This window comes from Ostrinia furnacalis, unplaced genomic scaffold, assembly GCF_004193835.3.
Source record: "Ostrinia furnacalis isolate ACB-3 unplaced genomic scaffold, ASM419383v2 OfSCF2274, whole genome shotgun sequence".
Classification (NCBI taxonomy): Eukaryota; Metazoa; Arthropoda; class Insecta; order Lepidoptera; family Crambidae; genus Ostrinia; species Ostrinia furnacalis.
This window is the reverse complement of record NW_021132513.1, coordinates 689,305-711,801: the sequence shown is the minus strand read 5'-3', so window position 1 is coordinate 711,801 and position 22,497 is coordinate 689,305. Positions and strand designations below refer to the sequence as shown.

The window sequence follows — 22,497 nt, the reverse complement described above, 5'->3', positions numbered from 1 at the left end:
AGCTTGTAAATAAAAATTCCCAATTTAAAAAAGGATTATCCTTATCCAGCAAAAATATATACCTAAAACCTATTTGCGAAATCTACTGGTAACCCCGAAGTGGGTGCTTATCGGAGCATTTTGGCAAATACTGACGCGACCTTTTAACGCTTTCGTATATTTTTATACGGGCTTGTTAAAAATGATGTCTAAATATACAAGTAAAAAGTAAACATCGCAATGTAATTTGAACGTATACTTTAGAGGTGCCTGGATGTTTGTTAAACTTTTAAAAGCTGCAGCTGTTGCGCTATGTATAACTATGTATCTGGGAAAATTAATACTTGTTCGTTATCTCAATTAATTGAGAATATAATATTGTGAGATGGGGTAATTTCCAAAACCACTGTATTTGAAAAAAATTGTCCTATTATATCAATATATAATAGGACATTTTTTTAGGACCGATTGTTTAACTCTGGCAAAGCCAGGGCAGACGGCTAGTTATTTCCATGACTCATTTCAGCAGACCCCACTTATAACGCGCGTCAATTGTGTTACAACCGTCTGGTCAGTTATCATGCTAATAGACGCAGCTATCAAAGTGTGACAAACAGACAAGAATAACGAGTTGCGTGTAATTAATGCGAATTCGTTCCTGCACAGGAAGCGGGACAATGGCGTGAGGGCGCGGGACAATACAGGCATGCGACCCTCGCAGGCGCAGCCCACTTAATTAGCGGACCGTTTTATTAATTATCCGTTAAGAGTGTTGTTGTTAGTTCAAAAGTTAGTTCTTTTGTGTTTGGTAGGAATAACTCTTCAGTCATTTTTGTTTCAATATCTGGTCAGCGTGCTTTGTCAAATAGCATAGAGCTTTTAGCCGTAGCGGCAGCGGCAAGATATAACATAGCGCGTGGTGTAGTAAATACTTCTCAATCTTTGCGTCTGCAAAAAGATTTCACTGATGTGACCAGTTTGGGTAAGCAGTAAAGACTGTACAGTTATGGACATACAAAACAAAGTGTTTGTTTTGTCATATTGACGAATATCTTTATAAAGATCTTTAGTGTTAAATTTGATTTGTACAAGCAGTTAAATATCATTACAAAATGTTATCATTAAGAATACGGCCACACATCAATGTTGCTCGATATCTAGTGTCCGACCGAATGTTCGGTTTCGGTTTCGTTTTCGGTTGAGTTTCGGTAAAAACACGAGTTTCGGTTTAGTTTCGTTTTCGGCGGCAAACTTGCCGAAACTACGACCGAAACCGAATGTGCATTCGGGAGTTTCCGCGCTGTTATCGGTCATGTTCGGCGCGTTGAATGAGTGTCAGTGAATGAATCCGATCAGAGCCAATGTCGTGATTCGCTCTATGGCGAGTTTTCGAGTGATTTATTTTGAATTTGGTAAGTTTTATCTTGTTTTATGTCGTTATAACATAAGAGCGGGTAGTAAACATAAAAAAAAACTGATAAAAGTATAATCAAGTTTAATCTAACCTATAAATTTTTTTTTGGTTCGCAAATGCTATACGTAAACAAACATTAGTTAGGCAGTTAGTAATGACTATAGTGCATTTCATGGTGATAATATTATGGATTCAGAGATTCAAAGTTCATTTTGGTATTTATCACCAAGGTATCCAAGTGGCAAGTACAGTAGATACTAACTTACGTACTACCAATTTTGTTTTGAGAAATTATTAAGGTAAAAGACCCGACTATGGGACGGGTTATGTAGATGTCCTGAATATTGCGAGTAATTAAAAAAAATCTAGACTATAAAACCTTCTTTTTCTTTTTTAATACTTAATTTGATACCTTTTAGAGTAAAAAGGCGCTTTATAAGTTCAATTTTAATGCAATTTAAAGAGAAAACAATAAAGACTGACTGATTATAATAACGTTTTCTTTATTTTTCCCTCAAAATATGAGCCTTGTAAGGAAGTTTCGGTTTCGGTTTCGGTTTCGGCCGAAATAGACACCGTTGCCGAAATTCGTCTTCGGTTTCGGTTTCGGTCGTAAAACTAATTTCGGTCGGACACTATCGATATCTAATAGAGATACCATAAACCATTGTGCGTTAATGTTGTATGTTCAGTGTAACAACAATGAATAGTGAGTTACCATAGGATTATCAGTGACTAATAGATGTCACAAAGTAATTACATATCGTAAAAGTGAAAAATAACTTCGGAAACAATCAGAAGTCTGTTATCAACGGAAACGAAGACAATGACCGATTGCTGAGCACACCTGTACAAGGTATACTTGCATTGAGGTAATTTCGGCCTTCTCTACATAATACCAGTCAATATTTGTACAACATAGCCAATATTAATACCAAGGTCCAACACCGGAGGCAAAGTAGCTGAATTACGACAAAGCAGTACAAATATTAAATCAAATGTTTTTGTAAGTTATACATGACACAAAATATCTTCCAGCAAACGTGACTACAAAAATCCATGACTTGACCCCATCAAAAATATCAGATAAGAAACTTCTTGACATCCAAAGTCTTTAATCAAAACAAACCAATTTGTGATAAAATATCACCCGAGCTTCGGCTACTTTGTTTCTTGGAATAAGCTCCATTATTTAATTTTACGACTTCAATACGGCCGATATAGAATTAATCTACAAAGGCAATTCCGATGAATGGCCGCCGCAACCTATATCCGTGGCCGATGTTACAAAACGCTCACCGACGTCGTAGATGACCAAAATAGATACGTTCTGTCACAGTTTTATTGATTTTTTAATGGACTGGACTCCTTTTTTTACGGGGTTCCTATTCTGAAATAATTTCAAGGATCACGAGGATATGCTTCGAATATGATACTTTGTATGGGACATAGAGCTATTGTTTCACGAGTTACTCTAGTCATCCTTGGTCTCCTAGACTTGCTGGGCTAACTGGCTGACTAACAATGGTGTTCCAAGCCACTGACTTCAGCTCAGTACTAAACACTGGTCTTTAAACGATGCATGTAGCCATGATGTTTTTCCTTGAGTTCAAGATGTGATGAAAAACATTGCTAGTTTGCAAGAACATTGCAATCTCAACAATTATGTCATCTAAACAACTCGAGCGAAACCAAAAAAGATTTTTCAAGTCAAAGAAAATTACGTGTGTGGGGATTGTACCATCAAACATTTTCCTAATGGCCGTCCGAATAACGTTAGAGTAACATTCAAGACTATATCCACGCTCGTTTCGGAGTCAATGAGCGAAAACAGCAATTTTCCACACATGGTGTAATCTATATCATGGTGTTTGTCCAAAACATGATAACCGATACTAACGCGTTCAAGCCCGGACAAAGCAAACCTTCGAGGTGGTCATTGAACGATTCTTGTTTTCTGGGCGTTAAGTTTAAATTTTGTTTGAAGGAAGTCGAGAGGGTATTTTGGTGTATCGGTATCGTACCGATTCGATCTTGTACCTCGCTCGTTCCCATATCGAACGAGGATTACGAGTTACGAGCGAGACGATTACGCTTTTCGATTTGATTGGGCCGTGACTAACGATATGGGAGCACGAAGCTAACGTGCGCGAGCGCCTACGCGTAAAAAGCCGACAATTTACGATCGTTATAAAAGTTTAAGTCGTGTCCCATTGTTTATAATTTAAAACCAATATAGGGATATAAACCACACAGATGTAATTTGTTCCGAACTATCTATTTGAAATAATAGATTCTAGTATTGTTAAGCAGCCGAAGATTAGTGGTATCTGCCAATATGTAGAGTCATCTACTCGTACACATTACCGAAGTAATATATTTACGTTTTTTCGTTTAATAATACATACGTTTTACGTTTAAGTTACATATACATATTTAATTATTTATGGAATTTGAATACTTAGTCCATAACTAATTACCGAAACTAATGTGACTGGCACTTGACTGATTTTAAAAGCGGCGCGTTATCAATATACAAGCTCTTTGTCAACTTACTCGTAATTTTTTAGAATGTTAATGAACTTAGCTTTGAACATACAAGATAAGGTTTCCGATGTCTTAATTAGTGTATCCTGAAAGTTTGTGCTTTCATAAACAAACACGATGCGTAACGTTATACAAAACCCATCGACAATAGAAGCGATTATATTTTTCTCTCTAGGCTTGACAATTGACATTATCTCAAAAGAAAGTAAAAAAAAAGCTGTATTTGAAGCAACGGTCGCCTTTAGAAGTGCTTAAAGGTGCCGACAGAGGGTCGTCTCGTCGAAACTAGTAAATCCTATAGAACTATCGCATGGACAGTGGTAGAGCGCGTACAATAAAGTTTGGTAAGGAAATAAAACTTTTACCGGCAGTTAAGGTGCATGTAGAGTTCAACAAGTGAATTTATAAGTTTCTGTATGGGTTTCTTATATATTGTGTAGTAGCTTTGGTGATATATTTTACACTTGCGTCAATATTTTAAAAGTAGCACTTTGGTTTATTTGGATTTATACTATAACAGAAAGTGTTTGCTCAAAATACCACAAATTATTAAATTTTTAGCGTTTGGAGTCGCATCTCAAACTAATTTGAAAATTATAAATAACTTGAAAAAATCGAACTGCCTAAGGCGGGAATTGAACCCACGACCTTCCGCTTGCCGGGCGACTGCTCTTCCAACTGAGCTACTTAGACACTGGATGAACCCGTCGAAATTTTCAAGTTTAATACGCTTTGGCGTGGGTTCAATTCCCGCCTTAGGCAGTTCGATTTTTTCAAGTTATTTATAATTCATACCACAAATTCTATCAAAGTCGGCACTTCAATTTTATGGTACCCTTCCAGTTGTATTTTCAGGTCAATCTAGATAAGTGGCAGCGTTTCCACATTTACGGAACTGTACTCTATTAATTTTAGACCGGGCCGATGGCTGGAGGGGGGTGTTAGCCAATCGGTGACGTCATCATAAGCCCGGTAGACCAGCTCTTAGGCGCTGCGCAAACTAGACTAGATACTTGATAAGTACGGCAAAATAACATCACCTTCAAAGCGACTTTGATACGGCAATAGAAATAAAACTGCTGAACATCTGCCAATTGATATAATAGTAGAACATCTGTTTCCTTGCAAATTCAATGTTTCGTGACGTTGAACAAAGCCCTTGTTTTTCACCAACTTCCTTCGAATCCTTCCTTCCTTCAATCTCAAAAACTTGAATCCATTGTGAAATGGTTGATTATTTGTTATGAACCGATAGATACCGGTCGGTTACTCTGTGCACTGGATGTGTTTACATTTCGCAGTGCCTTATTCGCTACCACTGATCTCTATCGCGAGCTAAACCGTGTTATGATCAATGCTTTTAGCCCCTTATAGCTCTGTTATAAAACGGGAAGGCATAAATCATAGTTATTATACACGGATAGAGCGATTTGAAGAGTTGGTAATAGAAACAAGTGATTATAGTGATACACTGCGAGTGCAGGAAAGAAAATCGTAATTTTACAAAAGGCATGGCTTGACATAATACCGCCTCTAAGGCACTTTTGGACTTAGTTCGGTTAAGCAACGTGATTTGCCTAAAATGTTTTATTATCTCCAAAACAAATTACCAGCACACGTAACACTCGGTTTCACTGGTCCAGAGATTACATGCGTACGCATTGTTGCGTGAGGAACTGTTACACTCCGATTAGTCTCAAGCTCCAAGCGAAAGTACGTCTGCCATGAGAACAATCTAATTGCACCCACAATGGATACTGGCGCGACAATAATTAATGAAATACACTTGACGAGTCGTAATATTTGCATAACATGTGCGTGCGGCGACGCGAAAAAGCGCCGGGGTGGCGATGATGAATGAGAGCAGACAGGAAAGATTAAGCTCGAGATTGTGCGACAAGTCTCGTAGCGAGCAACGCGCGAAGCGGCGCTTGCGCAAGTGCCGGGACCCTGGAACCAACCGCTGGATAATAGGCTTTTATTGCGACTCTCGAGCTGCCATAGTTTAGTGATAAATTGGTGCGATAGACGTTACTCTTTAAGATTGAAAAGGCGATGTGACGTGTTGTCAGTCCCCATTGAGTAGAAACTAGAGCAGAATACGTGCTGAGCACTAATAAAAAGTTGTGGAAAGTTTTGTAAAGTATGTACTCACAGACTGAAGACTACGCCGAAGGACTTGGATATGATCCCCATGGTTTTTTTCCAACCCTTGATGAACTGGCGGCGGCGCGCCCCGCGGGACGGCGCCGCACGCGCTCCTAGCTCCGCGTAAGAATTAATTTTGCCGGTTTCGAGAACCGCCAAAGAGTCCCTTCATCACTGAGTCTCACTTCACTGGGAATAAGGTTGGTTGTCACTCAGCACAAACTCCATGTTCCTTTCATTCATAAAAGTAGAGAAGTCCACGTGAGGAGGCGCTCCGTACGGTTCCGCACGGGCGTCCGGCCCGCTGTCTCATTACAATACAATCGTATGTTCCTTGACGACTTATTTCGTTTATCCAATTTGAATATCAAATCGGTTGCACCGTCACGGAAGGGTCGTTGGACATCGCAGCGGGCGCCGGAGGGAGCGATGCGGGCGTCCGCTCGGCGACGTCGCGCGTGCGGCACTGACAGACGCGCCCACGGCCCGTAGAGCGAGGGACGATGCTACGGCCGCGCTACGGGGGTGGTTCGCCGCGACTTCCAAGCTCGCGTGAGTCATTGCCGTTGCACTCGCGGTCCGCCGTCGTTATCAGCGATTATTTTCCGCGGAAAATCTCGACGTTGAACGCTTGCGCCTTCGGGGACACTGTCGCATTCGACACACGACAATTACGGGGCAATCAATGGTCTTTCAGATCGCCTGTCTTGTTGAAACGCCTTGGGGATCATGTTGCGTGATCGTTGCTTGTCCGCTGGTGCACCTCAGCCAGTCGTCGACGCACCTGATTTGTTCTCGGTTTCAGAAAGGATTTAATGACGTAATAGCGCCTGGCGAGCGGCTGGAGAGTAGAGCGGTCGCCTACGCAGTTGGCACGCACATATAAAATTAGCAAAGGATAAGTGAAATCGCTCGTGCTGCACCGTTGATGTCAGCGTGAGCTCATCGACCTGACTCACTAACATTTTGCTGCAGAACAATTATTATATTGCTATTAGTTTTTAACTCTATATTCGAAGCAGGAAATGACAGCTACAATACAACAGATGAAAGTTAATGAGCTAGTTTTGCATCAAGTTATAATAAACATCTTCGAAATTAATTTACCTTCGCTGTAAGTCCAACGTCAAAAAAAGACAGACATTTCTATTCACATCACAAAAAGCATTTAATGAAACTACGGGCCTGTCATATAAACAAACGGACAAGTATGTAACACATTGTAATTCATGCGTCGTACATCCCAGCGCATAGTAAACAGGGCTGTCCCTGAGCCCTTAGCTGGATAATTTTAATTGAGAAAATAAAACAAAAACTGATGCATTGTGGGAGGATTGAACGAATTGCAAATTCATCGTTGCATACATGGTTGGATATGACGAGTAGATTGGCATGAAAATGGAGATTATTTTTAATCGGATCTGTTCGTAGATAACCCTATCTCGTTGGGAACACGTGTTTCTGTATCGCGACCTATATCTGGTGTATCTTCACCCCGCCATTCACGGGCCCGCATGAAAGACTCACGACCTGTTTTGTTACGATTTATTTAACAAATTATTGTGCTGAATCCTGTTTTGATACTATTAAGCTCATTTTGAATGGCTCTTCAAAGAAGCTCAACTCGTTTTTAGTTTGTCACATAATGGGTGGAAATCGATGAGCTCAACGCTTCCTAATTCTCTGCATATGTAATTCCAATTAAGATCTTGATGATGCACTGATATATTAAAAGTTAATAAATGATGATGACTAAAGGTTCAAAAGATTGTTCTGGTGGATCAAATCTATTGCCTAAACATTTGCTTAATATTAAATTTGTTTTTGTGTTTTACAAGTGTAGTTTAGTGCGAGCGTGACGGATCGTCCTTCAGGTTCGGAGGGGCATGAAACGTCCGAAATTGGACTCGCGTTGCGCGCTGAAACAATGTCGACGAGCTATTTACATAATAATAAAAGCGGATATTCGCGGCCTTAACACATTCGAGACTGTTTATTTTACGCTTGGTAAAATTTACGAAATCATTTATACATTAAAATGTTTTCAGACTAGAAGGCGAATGCCAAAAACTAATTGTGAAACGAAAAAGCTGCAAATTACTATTTTATTGGACGGGCGTTAGTAAGCTTTAAAAGTTCTATCTATAGGATCGATATCTGAAATATCTGATTATGTTTATAAAGTACACATAAGTATCGCTTAATTAGTCACAAATTCGATGTGTAATGCATTTATGTTTTTTTACAAACGTTGCAGTCCAACGGCAGCGCAAAAACATAATACAAATGACATACAATATCGAAACTGAGTCACGCTGCGTCTCGTTGGTTGGAATTATGCGAATCACAGCAACCTTGCTACGTTCTAATGCTGGGTTGCACCATCTTACTTTAACAAACGTCAGAAATCTGTCAAACTCCATACAAAACACACCGGTTATCGTTATAGTTACCGTTAAAGTTAGGTGGTGCAACTCAGCCTTAGTAATTACATAATTTAAAATTCCTTACTTAACGTAATGGAAAACCGTAATTTTCTCAAACCACAGCAGCATTATTCACCCGTTTGTGGGCGGTGCGTCTGCAGTAAAAGAGCCATAATACTAAGTTCTGTTTTTGTTCTATACCACAAAAACAAGATTTGCTTAGCCTTTTTAAATAAGAAGACTTAGATGGTTAATGTACACGCAGCACTTAACATGGTTTGAAATTGCAGATATGTAACAGACTTTCAATAAGTATTATTGTTAGTTATCAACTTACAATGGTGACAAGTGACAACTACACTTCTTCATACATGAAGAGGCTGTACAGATCTATTAGGTATAGTCCTAGTCTAGACTTAGTCTGTCATTATCAGTCAGATAACCAGTTCCTCCGTGTTGAGGATTCCGGGTGAAGCTCGCTTCCGCCTTCGGCCTGATCATCACTTACCATCGTGCATCAGGTGAGATACAGGTCAAGAGCTTCCTCGTTGTGGATAAAAAAGTCATATCATAGGTTATATTATACAGCCATAGGCGTCTGACATATCATTGAAGGTTATGAAGTGAACAATATAACATGTAGAGTTAGAAACAAAAAAAACTAACTATTGTTTGATTACACTTGCACAACAACTAACCCTCTTGCAAGTTGCAACTTGTGCAATATAAATCATAGGTGATATTATACAGCCATAAGCGTCTGACATATCATTGAAGGTTATGAAGTGAACAATATAACATGAAGAGTTAGAAAAAAAACTAACTATTGTTTAGATTACACTTGCACAACAACTAACCCTCTTGCAAGTTGCAACTTGTGCAATATAAATCATAGGTGATATTATACAGCCATAAGCGTCTGACATATCATTGAAGGTTATGAAGTGAACAATATAACATGAAGAGTTAGAAAAAAAACTAACTATTGTTTAGATTACACTTGCACAACAACTAACCCTCTTGCAAGTTGCAACTTGTGCGATATGTATAGGGACTTTATTCCAGTTCTGACGCATCAAAATGTATGATAACAATGGGAATTTTCTTAAATCATCACTATTGCGGTTTTTGGTAAAGTCCGCAAGAATTTTAGAAAAATACAGGAATGACTGAATCTAATCAAGTGTCACTTCGTATCGTGAGACATCACGGCCTATTTAGTATGGAAGTTTTTTAATTACTTGGAATAGATAACTACTTTTTACAGACAGGATATGGAAAAGTCTATAGGCTGTAAGACGTCATTTGTAACGTCGATGCACAGACATACATACTCATCAGGCCTTAATAATAATTGTGATTCCTTACCGAGATAGTGACTAATACTCTGAATATGGCAAAGAAAATGTTGCAACTGCTTTTACGACTGTTTACATGGAACTTTCAACTTGGCTTGTAAACAAAACAAACGTGGACATTATTGCCAGATTCGTATTTATGGCTGTAGCAGTTTCGGGATTACGCAACCTTTGAGATGAATGAAAGTAAAAAGGTTAATGTCATTAAAGACAACGAAATTAGGAAAATGTTTTTCCTTCTATGTTATAATTAAACATTGTAATCATGTAGGTAGTTGCAAAGGGACAAGGTAGTTTCCTGAAATGTTACCAACCCAATCTAACCGCAAAGAGCACTTTCCTGTTTGTCCCTCTTAAAATAACTTGCAAAATGTTATGTAGTAACAATGTTTTAGTTTTTCAGAAATTTTTAAACATTCTTGTAGAGTTCAAAATGTCGTCCAGTCTATGTAAGTCCATTTTAATTGGATTACCAGTATCATTATAAGATTGCTTTAATTACATTATCAGAGCATCATCACCTTGCAGCGATGCAAAACAAAGCGCTGTTCGTTTCGTGACCCAGTGCGTAAAGGTTCGGCCAAACCAACGCGTGCAGCCCATGGCGATGGCGATCAGTAGAAATCAGTAGGATCGCTATGGCGCACGCAGGCTGATCGCGTTTGTTTGGCCGAACCTTAAGTCTTTCAGATCGGCGCGGGCGCAGCGGACTGACGCGTTGCCTCACTTCCGACGGCCTAGACAGCCAACTTTCAGTTACAAAGACATTCACCGCGATGAAATGATTTCTCCTATTAAACGTGTGAATATGAGGACACAATGTTTTGGTATAATAAACGGCGTATGAGAATGTTTGAACAATAGTAGAAACTAGAAAGTAACCATCCTGAAAAGGATTTCTAGCTTTTGGTTTTGGTAAAAGTGTATCAGCGGAATAACAATTTAAGTTCTTATTCTTAAGTCCTCCTAATTATTTAGACTCTACACTAAAATCAACTTATTAAGCTTTCATTTTACTTATCTGGGGGCACAGCAGTGCCCCCACCAAGTCGAGCAAAAAAGCGGCACAGCCGTACCATCCTTTTCTCGAAGCAATTNGTCCCTTAGACAGGTAAAGGTGTAATTAATTGCAATAATACAGCTTATACATCACGAGTGAACTGTACTAATGCTTTAAGTACACATTGGAACTAAATGTGAACTCTTAAATGGAGTAAAATGTTACTTGGGGTTAGTTATCAACTTACAATGGTGACAACTACACTTCTTCATTCATGAAGAAGCTGTACAGATCTATTAGGTAGGTATAGTCCTAGTCTAGACCTAGTCAGCCATTATCAGTCATATCATTGAAGATTATGAAGTTAATAATATAACATGTAGAGTTAGAAACAAAAAACTAAATATTGTTTAGATTACACTTGCACAACAACTAACCCTCTTGCAAGTTGCAACTTGTGCAATATAAATCATAGGTGATATTATACAGCCATAAGCGTCTGACATATCATTGAAGGTTATGAAGTGAACAATATAACATGAAGAGTTAGAAAAAAAACTAACTATTGTTTAGATTACACTTGCACAACAACTAACCCTCTTGCAAGTTGCAACTTGTGCGATATAAATCATAGGTTATAGTGACAAAATTAAGTAACTTTGACCCGTTATAATTCCTAAACTACTGGTTCAAATTGAATGAAATTTTAAATATACCGTGTCTTTACAATGCCTGCATAGCTAATGAAAATTCAGCCTTCTAGTTTTATTCACAACGAAGTTACAGGCAGTCGAAAATGGCCTGAATTGCTTCGAGAAAAGGATGGTACGGCCGTGCCGCTTTTTTGCTCGACTTGGTGGGGGCACTGCCGTGCCCCCAGATCACGGTATTTTTTCTCTTCGCAATTTTTTCCTCTTTCTTTTGTTTTGTCGGAGTGTACGGCACGCTGCGGTCTATGCTATTGGATGTCGCTGTCACTCCAGGGTCCGTCACACGGGTCGGTGCGCGGCCGGAATGGCCCGGGAGCCGGCCGGGAGCGAGCGGCCCGGGACCGTCGACCGGTCCGCTCCCGTGCGCACGCGCATCCTCGGTTTGCGCGACCCGTTCACACTTCTCTTATTTTAATTATCCCATACTTTGAAGGATGCGAACGATTACCTCGGAATGTAGACGCGGCTATTATGTTGCATGCAAACAACTTTTCAAAATAAAGGAGCAAACCTCCGTGTGGTGAAGGAAATATCAGGTTTTTATGCACGGATTGTGGTTGAAATAATAGGCTACTCTATCACCCTACGGCATGAATAAATGCTATCAATCGTCGTTAAAGTGTATCCACCTTTATTCTAACCTAACAACCTCTGGTTAAAACCTCTTCAACATAATTTATCGAAAGGTTCATTAGGCCTTTTAGAATATGGGTCGTAACTTCCCAAATCGTCTCGAAATGAGTAATAATTTGGTCCAAAACGAACGGTAAAAAATGACACGACCAGGCGGAGGACATTTGGGATCATTTCCTTTTATGCTGTACAACGGCCGTACAATAGAGGGTTATTGTTTTAAGGGCCATAAACGGGCGCCGACTTTTACTTTCACCATTTCAAGGAGACGATGAAATATCTATTGAAATGTAGCGTTAGTTTGTTTGGTAATTACAGGACCATTAGGTCGAGAAAGGGTTCTTTAGAGGAGAGTCTATTGTCGGCGCCACGCGTCATCTGGTAATTTCGACTTTTTAGAGGTCCGAACATATAAATTCGGTACACAATGTGCAATAAAAACTAACCCAACCTAACCTATTTTCAGGCAATTACTTGAGTGAATTTTTAATGGTTCCTTGAGAAATACTGATGCCTGATTTATTTTATCATTTATATGTTGTTGATGAGGAAATCTAGAAAAATATCACTACTAAATTATCCATATTATAATGACCATGTTGCACGATAAGCATCGAAAGTATAGAAGTTGCTGCTTGAAATAATATACATAGTTATGATTTATTACTATGAAAACTATTAAATATTTTATAATTAAGTTTAAAAACTAAAATTTTGAAAAACTATTTCGACAAAACTACCAGAGTAACAATATGTTTTGTGTCTTTTAGGTACATATCTTTAATGTCCCTGAAAAGCTTTCATTATTTTAACTACATAATTATACTGCTTCTTTATCCATTTTCAACTCCGATCCTACATTGCATTCACAACAAACCATCAGATTTTCAACAAAAAATAGACCAAGTTACTAAACCAATCCTATAATTGAATTCCTTGGCAGTTTCCGATGAACCTAAATTGATAAGGCAGGAGGTTCACCGTAATAGTTCTGTGGACGGTACCCTTGCACCGGGTGCGCGCGCGTCTACCTGCAGTTACCGTTAGCCACAAAAACGGCGGCCTGTTGCCACGCGAGGGGTGCCCGATAGTGATGGGGCCCAACCGGCTGGTGTCAAAGAAATCGGGTTTAAAGATACGAAAAGGCGAAAAGTACAGCGGCGGAATTTTCGAGACATTTTTATTGCCATGGAAACCAATGCTAGTCAACTGTTATTTAAATATTAGGGAGTTTATGATTGGTTGAAAATTGAAAGCTTGAAATTTTTATTTTCAAGTCATTATCATTCGTCAATTTTCACCTAAGGGCCAAAATAATAAGCTTGACTAAGAGCTCTACGATACGATTACAGGCATTAAATTCATCTTCTTTCATCTCACTTAGACGCTCACTCGTCCTGCAATGCTGGGACGATCGACGTAAATAGAGTTGATATATTGAGATCCGTTTGCGGATTAGGCTCACTAATCTTCTGCCTTCCGCATAGAGATTGGGTAGAGATGAGGAGACATAATATAGATACAGATCCTTAATCAAAAATCATTTAATATCTCGAAATGTATCTGACCAAGTTATGAACATCACTAGAGCTCCGGTAAGTAATCGTCTGACCTATACTCAATTGTGCACAAAAAACAATAATTTACTCGCGTGAAATTAAAACAGATGTCTGATGTGCACTTGACATGTGGAAATGGTCCATCGTAAAGGGTTTAGATTGGAAAGCACGCAATGAAGGAAGTAAGCTTTCACAAAATGAAAACCACGTGGACAAAAACGCAAGGATTGTGGTTACGTAATTATACTCGGATATTTTAGGATGCTATTCATGAATTCCAAACTAGAATAATAAAAAGTGCACATCCTATTAATATTATCAATGTGAAAGTTATGAGAATGTTTGTCACTCTTTCATGTGGGCGAAGTCTAATCTAAACCTATGAAAGTTGTCATAAAGTTTGTCCAATAAACATAGTAAGCAACAAGTTCTACACAGATAATTCCAAAAACTACATAAAATGTGGGATTCAATCGCGAAACCTGCACAAACAATCAAGATAAATCCTTTGCAATAGCAACGTAAGTACACCGTTTATCCACTCGAATTACTTATATTCCGTGAAATTACCCAAAAAAATTAACACATCAAAATCTCAGTTTACAAAATGACATTCCGTTAGTGTACGATAATCGTGGGTGAACGACAATGGATGATCCGACAATTAGATGCACATTTACAAACCGATCCACGATTTTAGAATAAAATTGGCTTACTTGATAAAGACTAAAGCAAGAGTAATCAACATCTGGCTATTGTTCAAAGATATTAAAGTGGAATAAAATATTATAATAATCCTTTAAAAATCAAAATATGCGTATACTCTGCTTTCCTCCATTCTTTATATTAGATCAGAATAGTACATCATTGATATTTTCAGGACAGCAACGAACATTTACAGGTTCTATGTATATTTTTTTTTAAGATATGTCATTCGTGTTACCAAATGTTACACTGACAGCCAATTTTAAAGCAGCTACGAATTCAAGATGGTCTTATGAATATCGCCGCATCACAGCGCATGTGCGCATACGCAGCCATCTGAGCGCATTGTGCTCGCACCTGCGCGTCGCACTTCGCTGTAACCGACGATACGAGTACAACTGGCGAATCTTTTATTCGCACCGTGGGAAATGCCACAAACGGGATCTTGCTTCTTCTATTTGTAAGGAATTAAGTTTTTATCAAGCAATTTGCAAACACGAACATTGTTAATCTGACATTAATTCAATAATAAGCTTTTCCATTACACATCATTTGACTATAAAATCGTTCCAATTGATACCATAACAAATGTATAGTAATTTCCAAAATTACATTATTTTTTACTTTAAATTGATTCTACTGAAACTTTTCAATTTACTAATGTCACGGTCAGTCCTAGCCACGTAATGGTGATCACAGTGGTAAGTAAATAATAGTAATCAAATATTCATTTAAACTGTAATTGTGTCTAATTTGTAGACTTTCGTGTTTGCGTGTCGGTTGGGACCTGTAATGGTGTATCCAGGTCGACTGCCTTCATAAGTACAGTAGGGGCAGAAGGTTTGTCATTAATGCTGTACTTATTCGCAAATTGTAATAATTCACTTCAACTTTACTTACGTATTTTATTTGTCAAAAAAAGCTATCAGAAAGTATCTGCGAAGATTAATAAGTTGATATTTTGCTAGTAAGTACTATGATTGTCCTGCCTTACAAGTCTTTGGATAGTTAACGATTGTTACTTAAGAACTAAAGATATCATTAAAATCATATTAAAAGCTCTGATTGTCAAATCTTAAAGCAAATTAAGTAACTCATGTGACTTCATATTATGGTTTGGCATTTTAGAATATAGGTTACATAAGGGAGAGATAAAATTTTTAGTTTGAAACAAACAGTTGCTAAGTATTTAACAATTAAGTATAATGTGTCTAAGAATTGTCTGGTATGGAATGAAGGGCTCCTTATCAGTGTGCACAAACTACCTAATTACGCTCATCAGATGTTATCACACACGCCTATTGTCTCTCTAATTGGCCCAACTCCTCGAGGCATTTGGTCAAAGTTTGTACAGGATTACGGCATTGGGGCCAAGGTTGGCCATTTGCGGGCTGCGGACTTTGTAGGCGATAAACGAGAGACATTCCTGGAGATAAGGAATTTTTACAGAAGCAATTAATAACCAATTTTAGATAACACTAGTAACTTCGCTTCGAAAACAAAGCATGAGACTATGTTTAGCATACCCAAAACTCTACTTTTTAACACAAACAAAAAATAAACCAAATATACTTTTTTTTTGTAATAGGTACATAAGTAATTCGAAGCTTTGATATGAGTGATCGAAAGCTCCTGAAATAATTTCAGGGCATGGTAAATATGTTTACCATGGAAATGTACTGGGCTCAATCAGTTTCTTGGATGAAAATTGCTGATTTTCTCGTGTTAGTTTGTGAAAACAAGCAAGTGCGCCTACTCTTAGGACTCAATCTCGCGCCCTTTAAGGGCTTCTGATACACCACGTGAGGGCAAGTGCACGCGGGGCGTGCGTGGCCTATAAACACCCACTCTGTAACCCAGGGATTCACGTTTCAGAATTTCACAGAAGTTATTTGATATTTTTATTCAGTTGAAGCCCGATATCGTAGGCTGATTAATAACGACGCCCTTGCTGTTATTAAAGGAAAATAATTGCTACGAACCTATTTTAGTAAATTGATAGTAGCTTTATTTTTAGAACATAGCCTCCAAGTTGCGTAGGCATGACGTCACGTGCAGTATTATTTGATGTAAGTTTATGGTAGTATTTTTACAACCATCCATTTAATAGTTTGAAACAGAATGATGAACTTGACACGAAATTAAAAACTCATTCGTAAAATTGTCGTAAAATTTTACATACTTCCAACGTATGACGAGACAAAATTACTCGCATCTAAACCGACTTACCAGAAGTATTTCATATTGAATGCATTCCTTTACCTGAAACAAATAACACTCAATATTAATAACGAGATACATTTGGCAACCAACGGAACGTTGCAAGAATAACTGAAAGGATGCGAGCTTGTTTATTTACATTACACGAAGGATCGTCGACCGGCTGAAAATAAGCGCGCGGAAATAGCGGCCAACGCGGCGCGGGCGCATCGCTACGAGTGCTTGTGCAATTTGCATGTGTATCGTGTTTCTAAGGCTCGCGTCACATAACAGAGCTTTCCTAGAGCTTAGTTGACAAACTTTGACTTTAGCTAACGACAAGAACGACAAGACGAAGCAAAGCTTTTGCCCCATATTAATTAGAGCTTTTCACGTTTAAGCATTAAGAAAAGTCCCGAAAAGAAGAGGAAATAGGAATTGTTTCGCAAAACATCTTGATAGAGATGTACAAGTGCGACAAAACAAGACTTCTATTAGGTAAAACAAATGCGCTTTCATCAGATCGAAGTCGCCTAATCATGATGGAAAGTGATACAACTAATAGCGATTATAATGAGACCAGTCACTATCGCCTTCAACTAATGAAGGCGACGAAATACTATATGCGCAGACGTTCAGATTTAACGCCTTGTGCGACGCGTTGTCGCTCCGAAAAATTTATGGATCGAAAATAAACTCGCAAAACGAACTAGTGAGGACATTAATGTGTCGTTTGTGCGACGAAGATTCTAAATTGAGGTAGGTAAGTTATAGCAGCTTACGTCTGAAGATAATTATTCTCCCTATGTATTTACTTGCCTTTGTCAAGGTGCATTTAAATTGTGGGTTATTAAATGCGTAGATTTCGGTGACATATAACCCGTAATTAAATGCTGTGTATATTTTCAGGATTAAAAGAAGATTGTTTTCAGTCAATTGTATGATATTCCAACAGAAGTGTACATATTAAGTGTTAAGGCAGTTTTTAGTGACAAAGATTTACATCTTTACATAGAAGATAATCTTTCCTTCTCACTCAAAATACCTATGTGAGGAATATAAACAATCAACGATAAAAATTTGAATAATTCGTTCAGTAGCTAAATAAACTGATGTTCACAAGTACTAAAACAAGTAGGTAAACAAATGTAAACACAGTAGTTACGTTTTAACAGCAACTAGGTTACCGCGGATAAACGCTGGACGATTGTATGCAAATGCCCGCATGCTGCGTGCGCGCAGCGTTGTTTGATTCGATTAGTATTGCGAAACGACGACAAATTGGACTTAGTTAGGAGGCTTTCAATTTCAATTCTAGCTTGATCAAGAGCACTTTATCTATTGCGTTTAACGTCGCTAATAGAAAAAGAATGATTAAAATAATGCACTGCCATTCATTTGGCTCGATTACCATGCAGCCATGTGGGAAAATGGTGAATTAGTTCATGTACATCCGAAGACAGCCGTCAATCCAATTGAGCCATATTATGCCAGCCAGCTGGTGGCTTATTAAGATTGACACTAGCGAGTTCTGACCTCAGTTGTTACAACCCACACGACAAAGAAGAAGGTCACGAATACAACAAATACTCTAAAATATCTCATGTAAATGTAAAATAGTAGTCACTGCGTAGATACTATACTTTATTAGACTTTAGATACAACTAACATCACCACTCTTTACTAAATTATATTGGATAACGTAGTGTCTCATGATTTCATTGAATTCATCCGTCTACTACACTTGTTAACGATTTAAATTGTCTGATTTTTAGACAGGTACATAGTTTAGTGAATAATTTATTAAGGTTCATGAAATACTGCTATTACCTTGTATACAAAGCGGTTGATTAGCCTAACTACCTGTAACTTAATTACCCATAGGAAAAAACAATGATTGCGTGTGAATTGAACTGCTAAACAAAATCGTGTATAAGCAGTTGCAGATTGAAGCACGAAAACAGAAATCATTGTTACAGGAAAATATAAGATTTGTTGAATGACTGAAGATATTACGGCTCTACGAACCAGTGTTAAGGACATAGCTACCATTTAGGGAATGAATTATATCTCTATAAAAATCTCCTTTGGTTTTATTAACACGTAGTTTCCAAGGATCTCACACTTTAGACTTACTGTAATAAAACAATTTTACTAGACTAGTCAATCTCTAGCATATGCCCAGTTTGCTAGAACTTACAACAAGTTTAGGTACTGTTGCACTGGACTATGCTTTATTTCTCCACCGTAAACTAATGTCAAGTGTCAAGCCTAATTCATTTCGTGAAACAATGAGCGAGGTGAATAATAAAACAATCATCGATGTATAATTTAGTCCCGAGACGGTTGCGTTGCGTCTGAGTTGCATCGAAATGGTTATTTATAAAGGGGCCTTAATTTTCAACAAGTTGCATCAGATTTCTGTAGTCTTTAGTGTCGTAGAAACTTATAAAAATCATGTTTACTAAATTAAATGCGGGTCTACTACATAACGACTCTACATAATTTTTTTTTTTACCCTAGCTAGTGCCATTTGAAACACACGTGAAATGCTTTTTCAACGTTCTCCCTCATTCAGCCTGTTTCTGTTATGAAAGAAAGAAGAAAGAAAGAAAATACATTTATTTGGCACACTAGAACAACAAATTACAGAATGTTAATAGAATAAAAAAAAATAATTTAAAAATTATGCCAAATAGTTATAGTCTAAAATGAATAAAATCCCTCTTAAATTAGTCTCAAGTCAAGACTATATTAAATTCTTTTTATAAATACGATGTTTCAACGGATGTGCATGCGCATCGTTATTAACACCAAGTTCAGGTGATAATCGCGATTGCATCACCATCATCATGCAACATCTTTTAAAGTGCTGCAACCTTGACCAGCAGGATTAAGCTGGTCAGTGTGTACTGCCCTTGGTAAAAGATAATGACGATGTACTTACTACTGCCTTGTGAGATAAGGTTTTTTTAAATATTAATTACGTCATCAACAGTATATGTATGTAAGTGCTCCGGTAGCTCCACGACTTAAGACTGATTTTTCAACCGTTAGATATCTTTTATCTCAAGAATAAAACTGTCATTTGACACATTTCCCTTAAACTGTCAATAGACCAATTTTATTCTTCAGTTTTTATTCGACGGTTGAAAAATCAGCCCTTAGTCAGTAGGCACTATCAAGACGGACAACTTACATATATACGAACAGTGCAAGTTACATAAAAGCTTATAAAAAGCTTTTTTTGCACTGTTGTAAAATGTATTTAAATATTTGATTTTTATTTGGAACAAATTATTTTTTCAGGCTACATTTAATTTCATTATCAAATAGTCTATCGTCCTCCATTCGTCCTTGCTATGTGCCCTTCTAACACCTCACAAATTTCCGTCCAAACACGTGATCTAGGGTTAAGTTTAAAGTTCACGTGAAGCTTCCCACACGCGTCCCACCGTTCTGGGCTAATTTAGGCAATTACGATCACAGTAAGCGACCTACTTCGTTATTTCGAACCAGTAATCACATATTCATAGAGCCGACCCAGGAGATGTATCAAAGCGCGCCGTCAAATCAGGTGAACTGTGTTGTGTGATACACTTAGCGGCACAAAAATCGGAACAAGTTGATATTTTTATACGTTGCAAATGATGAACCATCCAGCGTGAAGTTCGTCTATAACATAACATTTCAATTAAACACTGGCTTCGTTTTCTAATAACCAAAACATAACTTTTTTTAGGGAAACTGATAGTATTTTCTGTTCTTATGAACTTAAATATTAATATTAAATTATGAACTTATTTTACAGACTGATGGTGTGATACGTAATATTTTTGTGATCATTTGAGCATGTTTGTATGCAAATATCAAATGTTCAGATTTTTGTGCCACTGACTGTATTAAACTAGACTACCTAATATAGGAGTTTTAAATAATGCTGTGGGAACTTAATTTTAAGTTCTACGAGATATTTATTTTTATAACAAAAATGTTTGCAAAGGCGTGTTAAATTAAAAACATAATCAAAGACTTGCTGAAGTCATTCAACTGCGACAGTCATTAAGTTTAGTAATCAATGCGTTTTGATTGAGTTCAACAAGATGACACCACAAAACTGCGCATATACCTCATTGTTTCCCCTTCATTACCGAAAGTAATTAAGGCAACCAAATTAAAACAAATGGAAGTTTATTTCCATAACATGACTTCAGTAAAAAGCATCCGTTACGCATAAATACATAATTAATGATTGTTTATATAGAAGTTCAATTAAATTGTTAGTCAATGGAGCGTTTAAGTTGAACTTAACATGCATGTAATGAAAACTTCCACTGTGTTATTATTTTCCACTCTGTTACATTTGTCATCATTTATGTAACTCTATGATTTATCTAACGGAAGTATCGATAAATAAATATAATCCAACATATTTATGTTTCCATAGGTCTATTATTTATGCAAGTGATGATTCACGTATTCCTCCGTATGATTTGAAGCACCAAGGTCTTTGAAACAGTTTCATTGTGCCTGTTGTTGCCAATTTCGCATATTACATTCTCTGAAAATTTGCAGAATTTCTCAGAAGAGAAACTCAGCAAGACTTGAATATTTTTCTGGTTTAGTAAAGTTAGGATTGAAATCGAAAATGTACCGTATTTAAAATTAAACATTTGTGTATCTGTTAAATATTTTAGGAATAATAAGCATGGTGGGATACTTCACCACTGACAAGTCTATTAAAGGTTACGGATTTGTCTATTCTTTTCTATTAAGAAACTCAGATCAGATTAAAATGTTTTCCATGAAAATTATTTCCCCAGTAGCTTTCCGCGGATTTCCGCACATATAAGGCTTTCGATAGATTTTGCATTGTAAATCAGCGCTTCGATTAGCGCGAATGTGACTCATAACATTTGCATACATTCATAGGCACAGTACCACATCAAGCATACCATGCAGACCTTGAAATCGCTCTTATTTCGCACAGAATAAGATCAATTTTGCGGTACAACTGTTGTACTTAATATCTCATTGAATATACATAAATGTCTATTCTAGATGTATTAATGCGATCAATTAAGTACCAAATAGGAAATATAACACAAGTACTTAGCATGCAAATCTGAAATAAGTCAATTTATCGACATAAACGCTGAATGTTAATTGAAACAAACGATTATTTTGTTAATTCTGTACAAAGGATTGACGAGTAACGTTGTTTATTAGCCATTACTTACATCGTTAGCTAATATTAATGGATAATTTTTATATAAGCTATTGACTATAAACGCCAACAGGAATCATAAAGTCAATTTATTCGTACTAGCACTATAATACTAGTATTTCTAACCAGCCAAGTCTACTTCTTTTTGTAAACATATTCTATTGAATACTACGAGTATAATAAGTTTTTCAGTTAGTTAGGACAAGTAAAAGAGCTTTTTAAAAGCTCAAACTTGGTAGCGCTTGACAAATGTGTAACATACGTGGTGAACATTGACTCTTAAGCGGATTAATGATAAATAAAAAAACATTTAAGCATAGCACTTTCCATAAAGTAACACAATAATGTAAACCAAAAAGTGAAACCATCGGTTCAGTCAGCGCCAAATGCTAATGAATCCACTTTCGGTGAAACTAATTTCACTTGGCAATTAATCTCAATTGTGCAAAAATTATAACAACATACCGCCAAATATTCAATGTTCTTTTTGGACTACATTTGTAAGTTATGAATATGTAACAGTACTCAAAGGCGTATGTTTTAGCAATTTGCAACGCATCAAATAACTCACTCTGATTTACTATGGTAAAAA

The 22,497-nt window shown here is 37.3% G+C and overlaps 1 protein-coding gene across 3 annotated transcripts in view; it reads right to left on the bottom strand.

Moving 5' to 3' along the window:
• Hecw (Hecw ubiquitin protein ligase) overlaps positions 1 to 22,497 on the bottom strand; it is a 109,055-nt gene that overhangs the window by 25,331 nt on the left and 61,227 nt on the right. Inside the window, exon 1 of one of the 3 annotated variants that reach the window (XM_028307513.1) lies at positions 6,096 to 6,601. The exons of the other annotated variants lie outside the window; for them this stretch is intronic. Coding sequence (XP_028163314.1) covers positions 6,096 to 6,136 — 41 coding nt within the window. The 5' untranslated portion in view covers positions 6,137 to 6,601. Of the gene's footprint in view, positions 1 to 6,095; positions 6,602 to 22,497 lie in introns of those variants that run through there. 3 annotated transcript variants of the gene reach the window in all.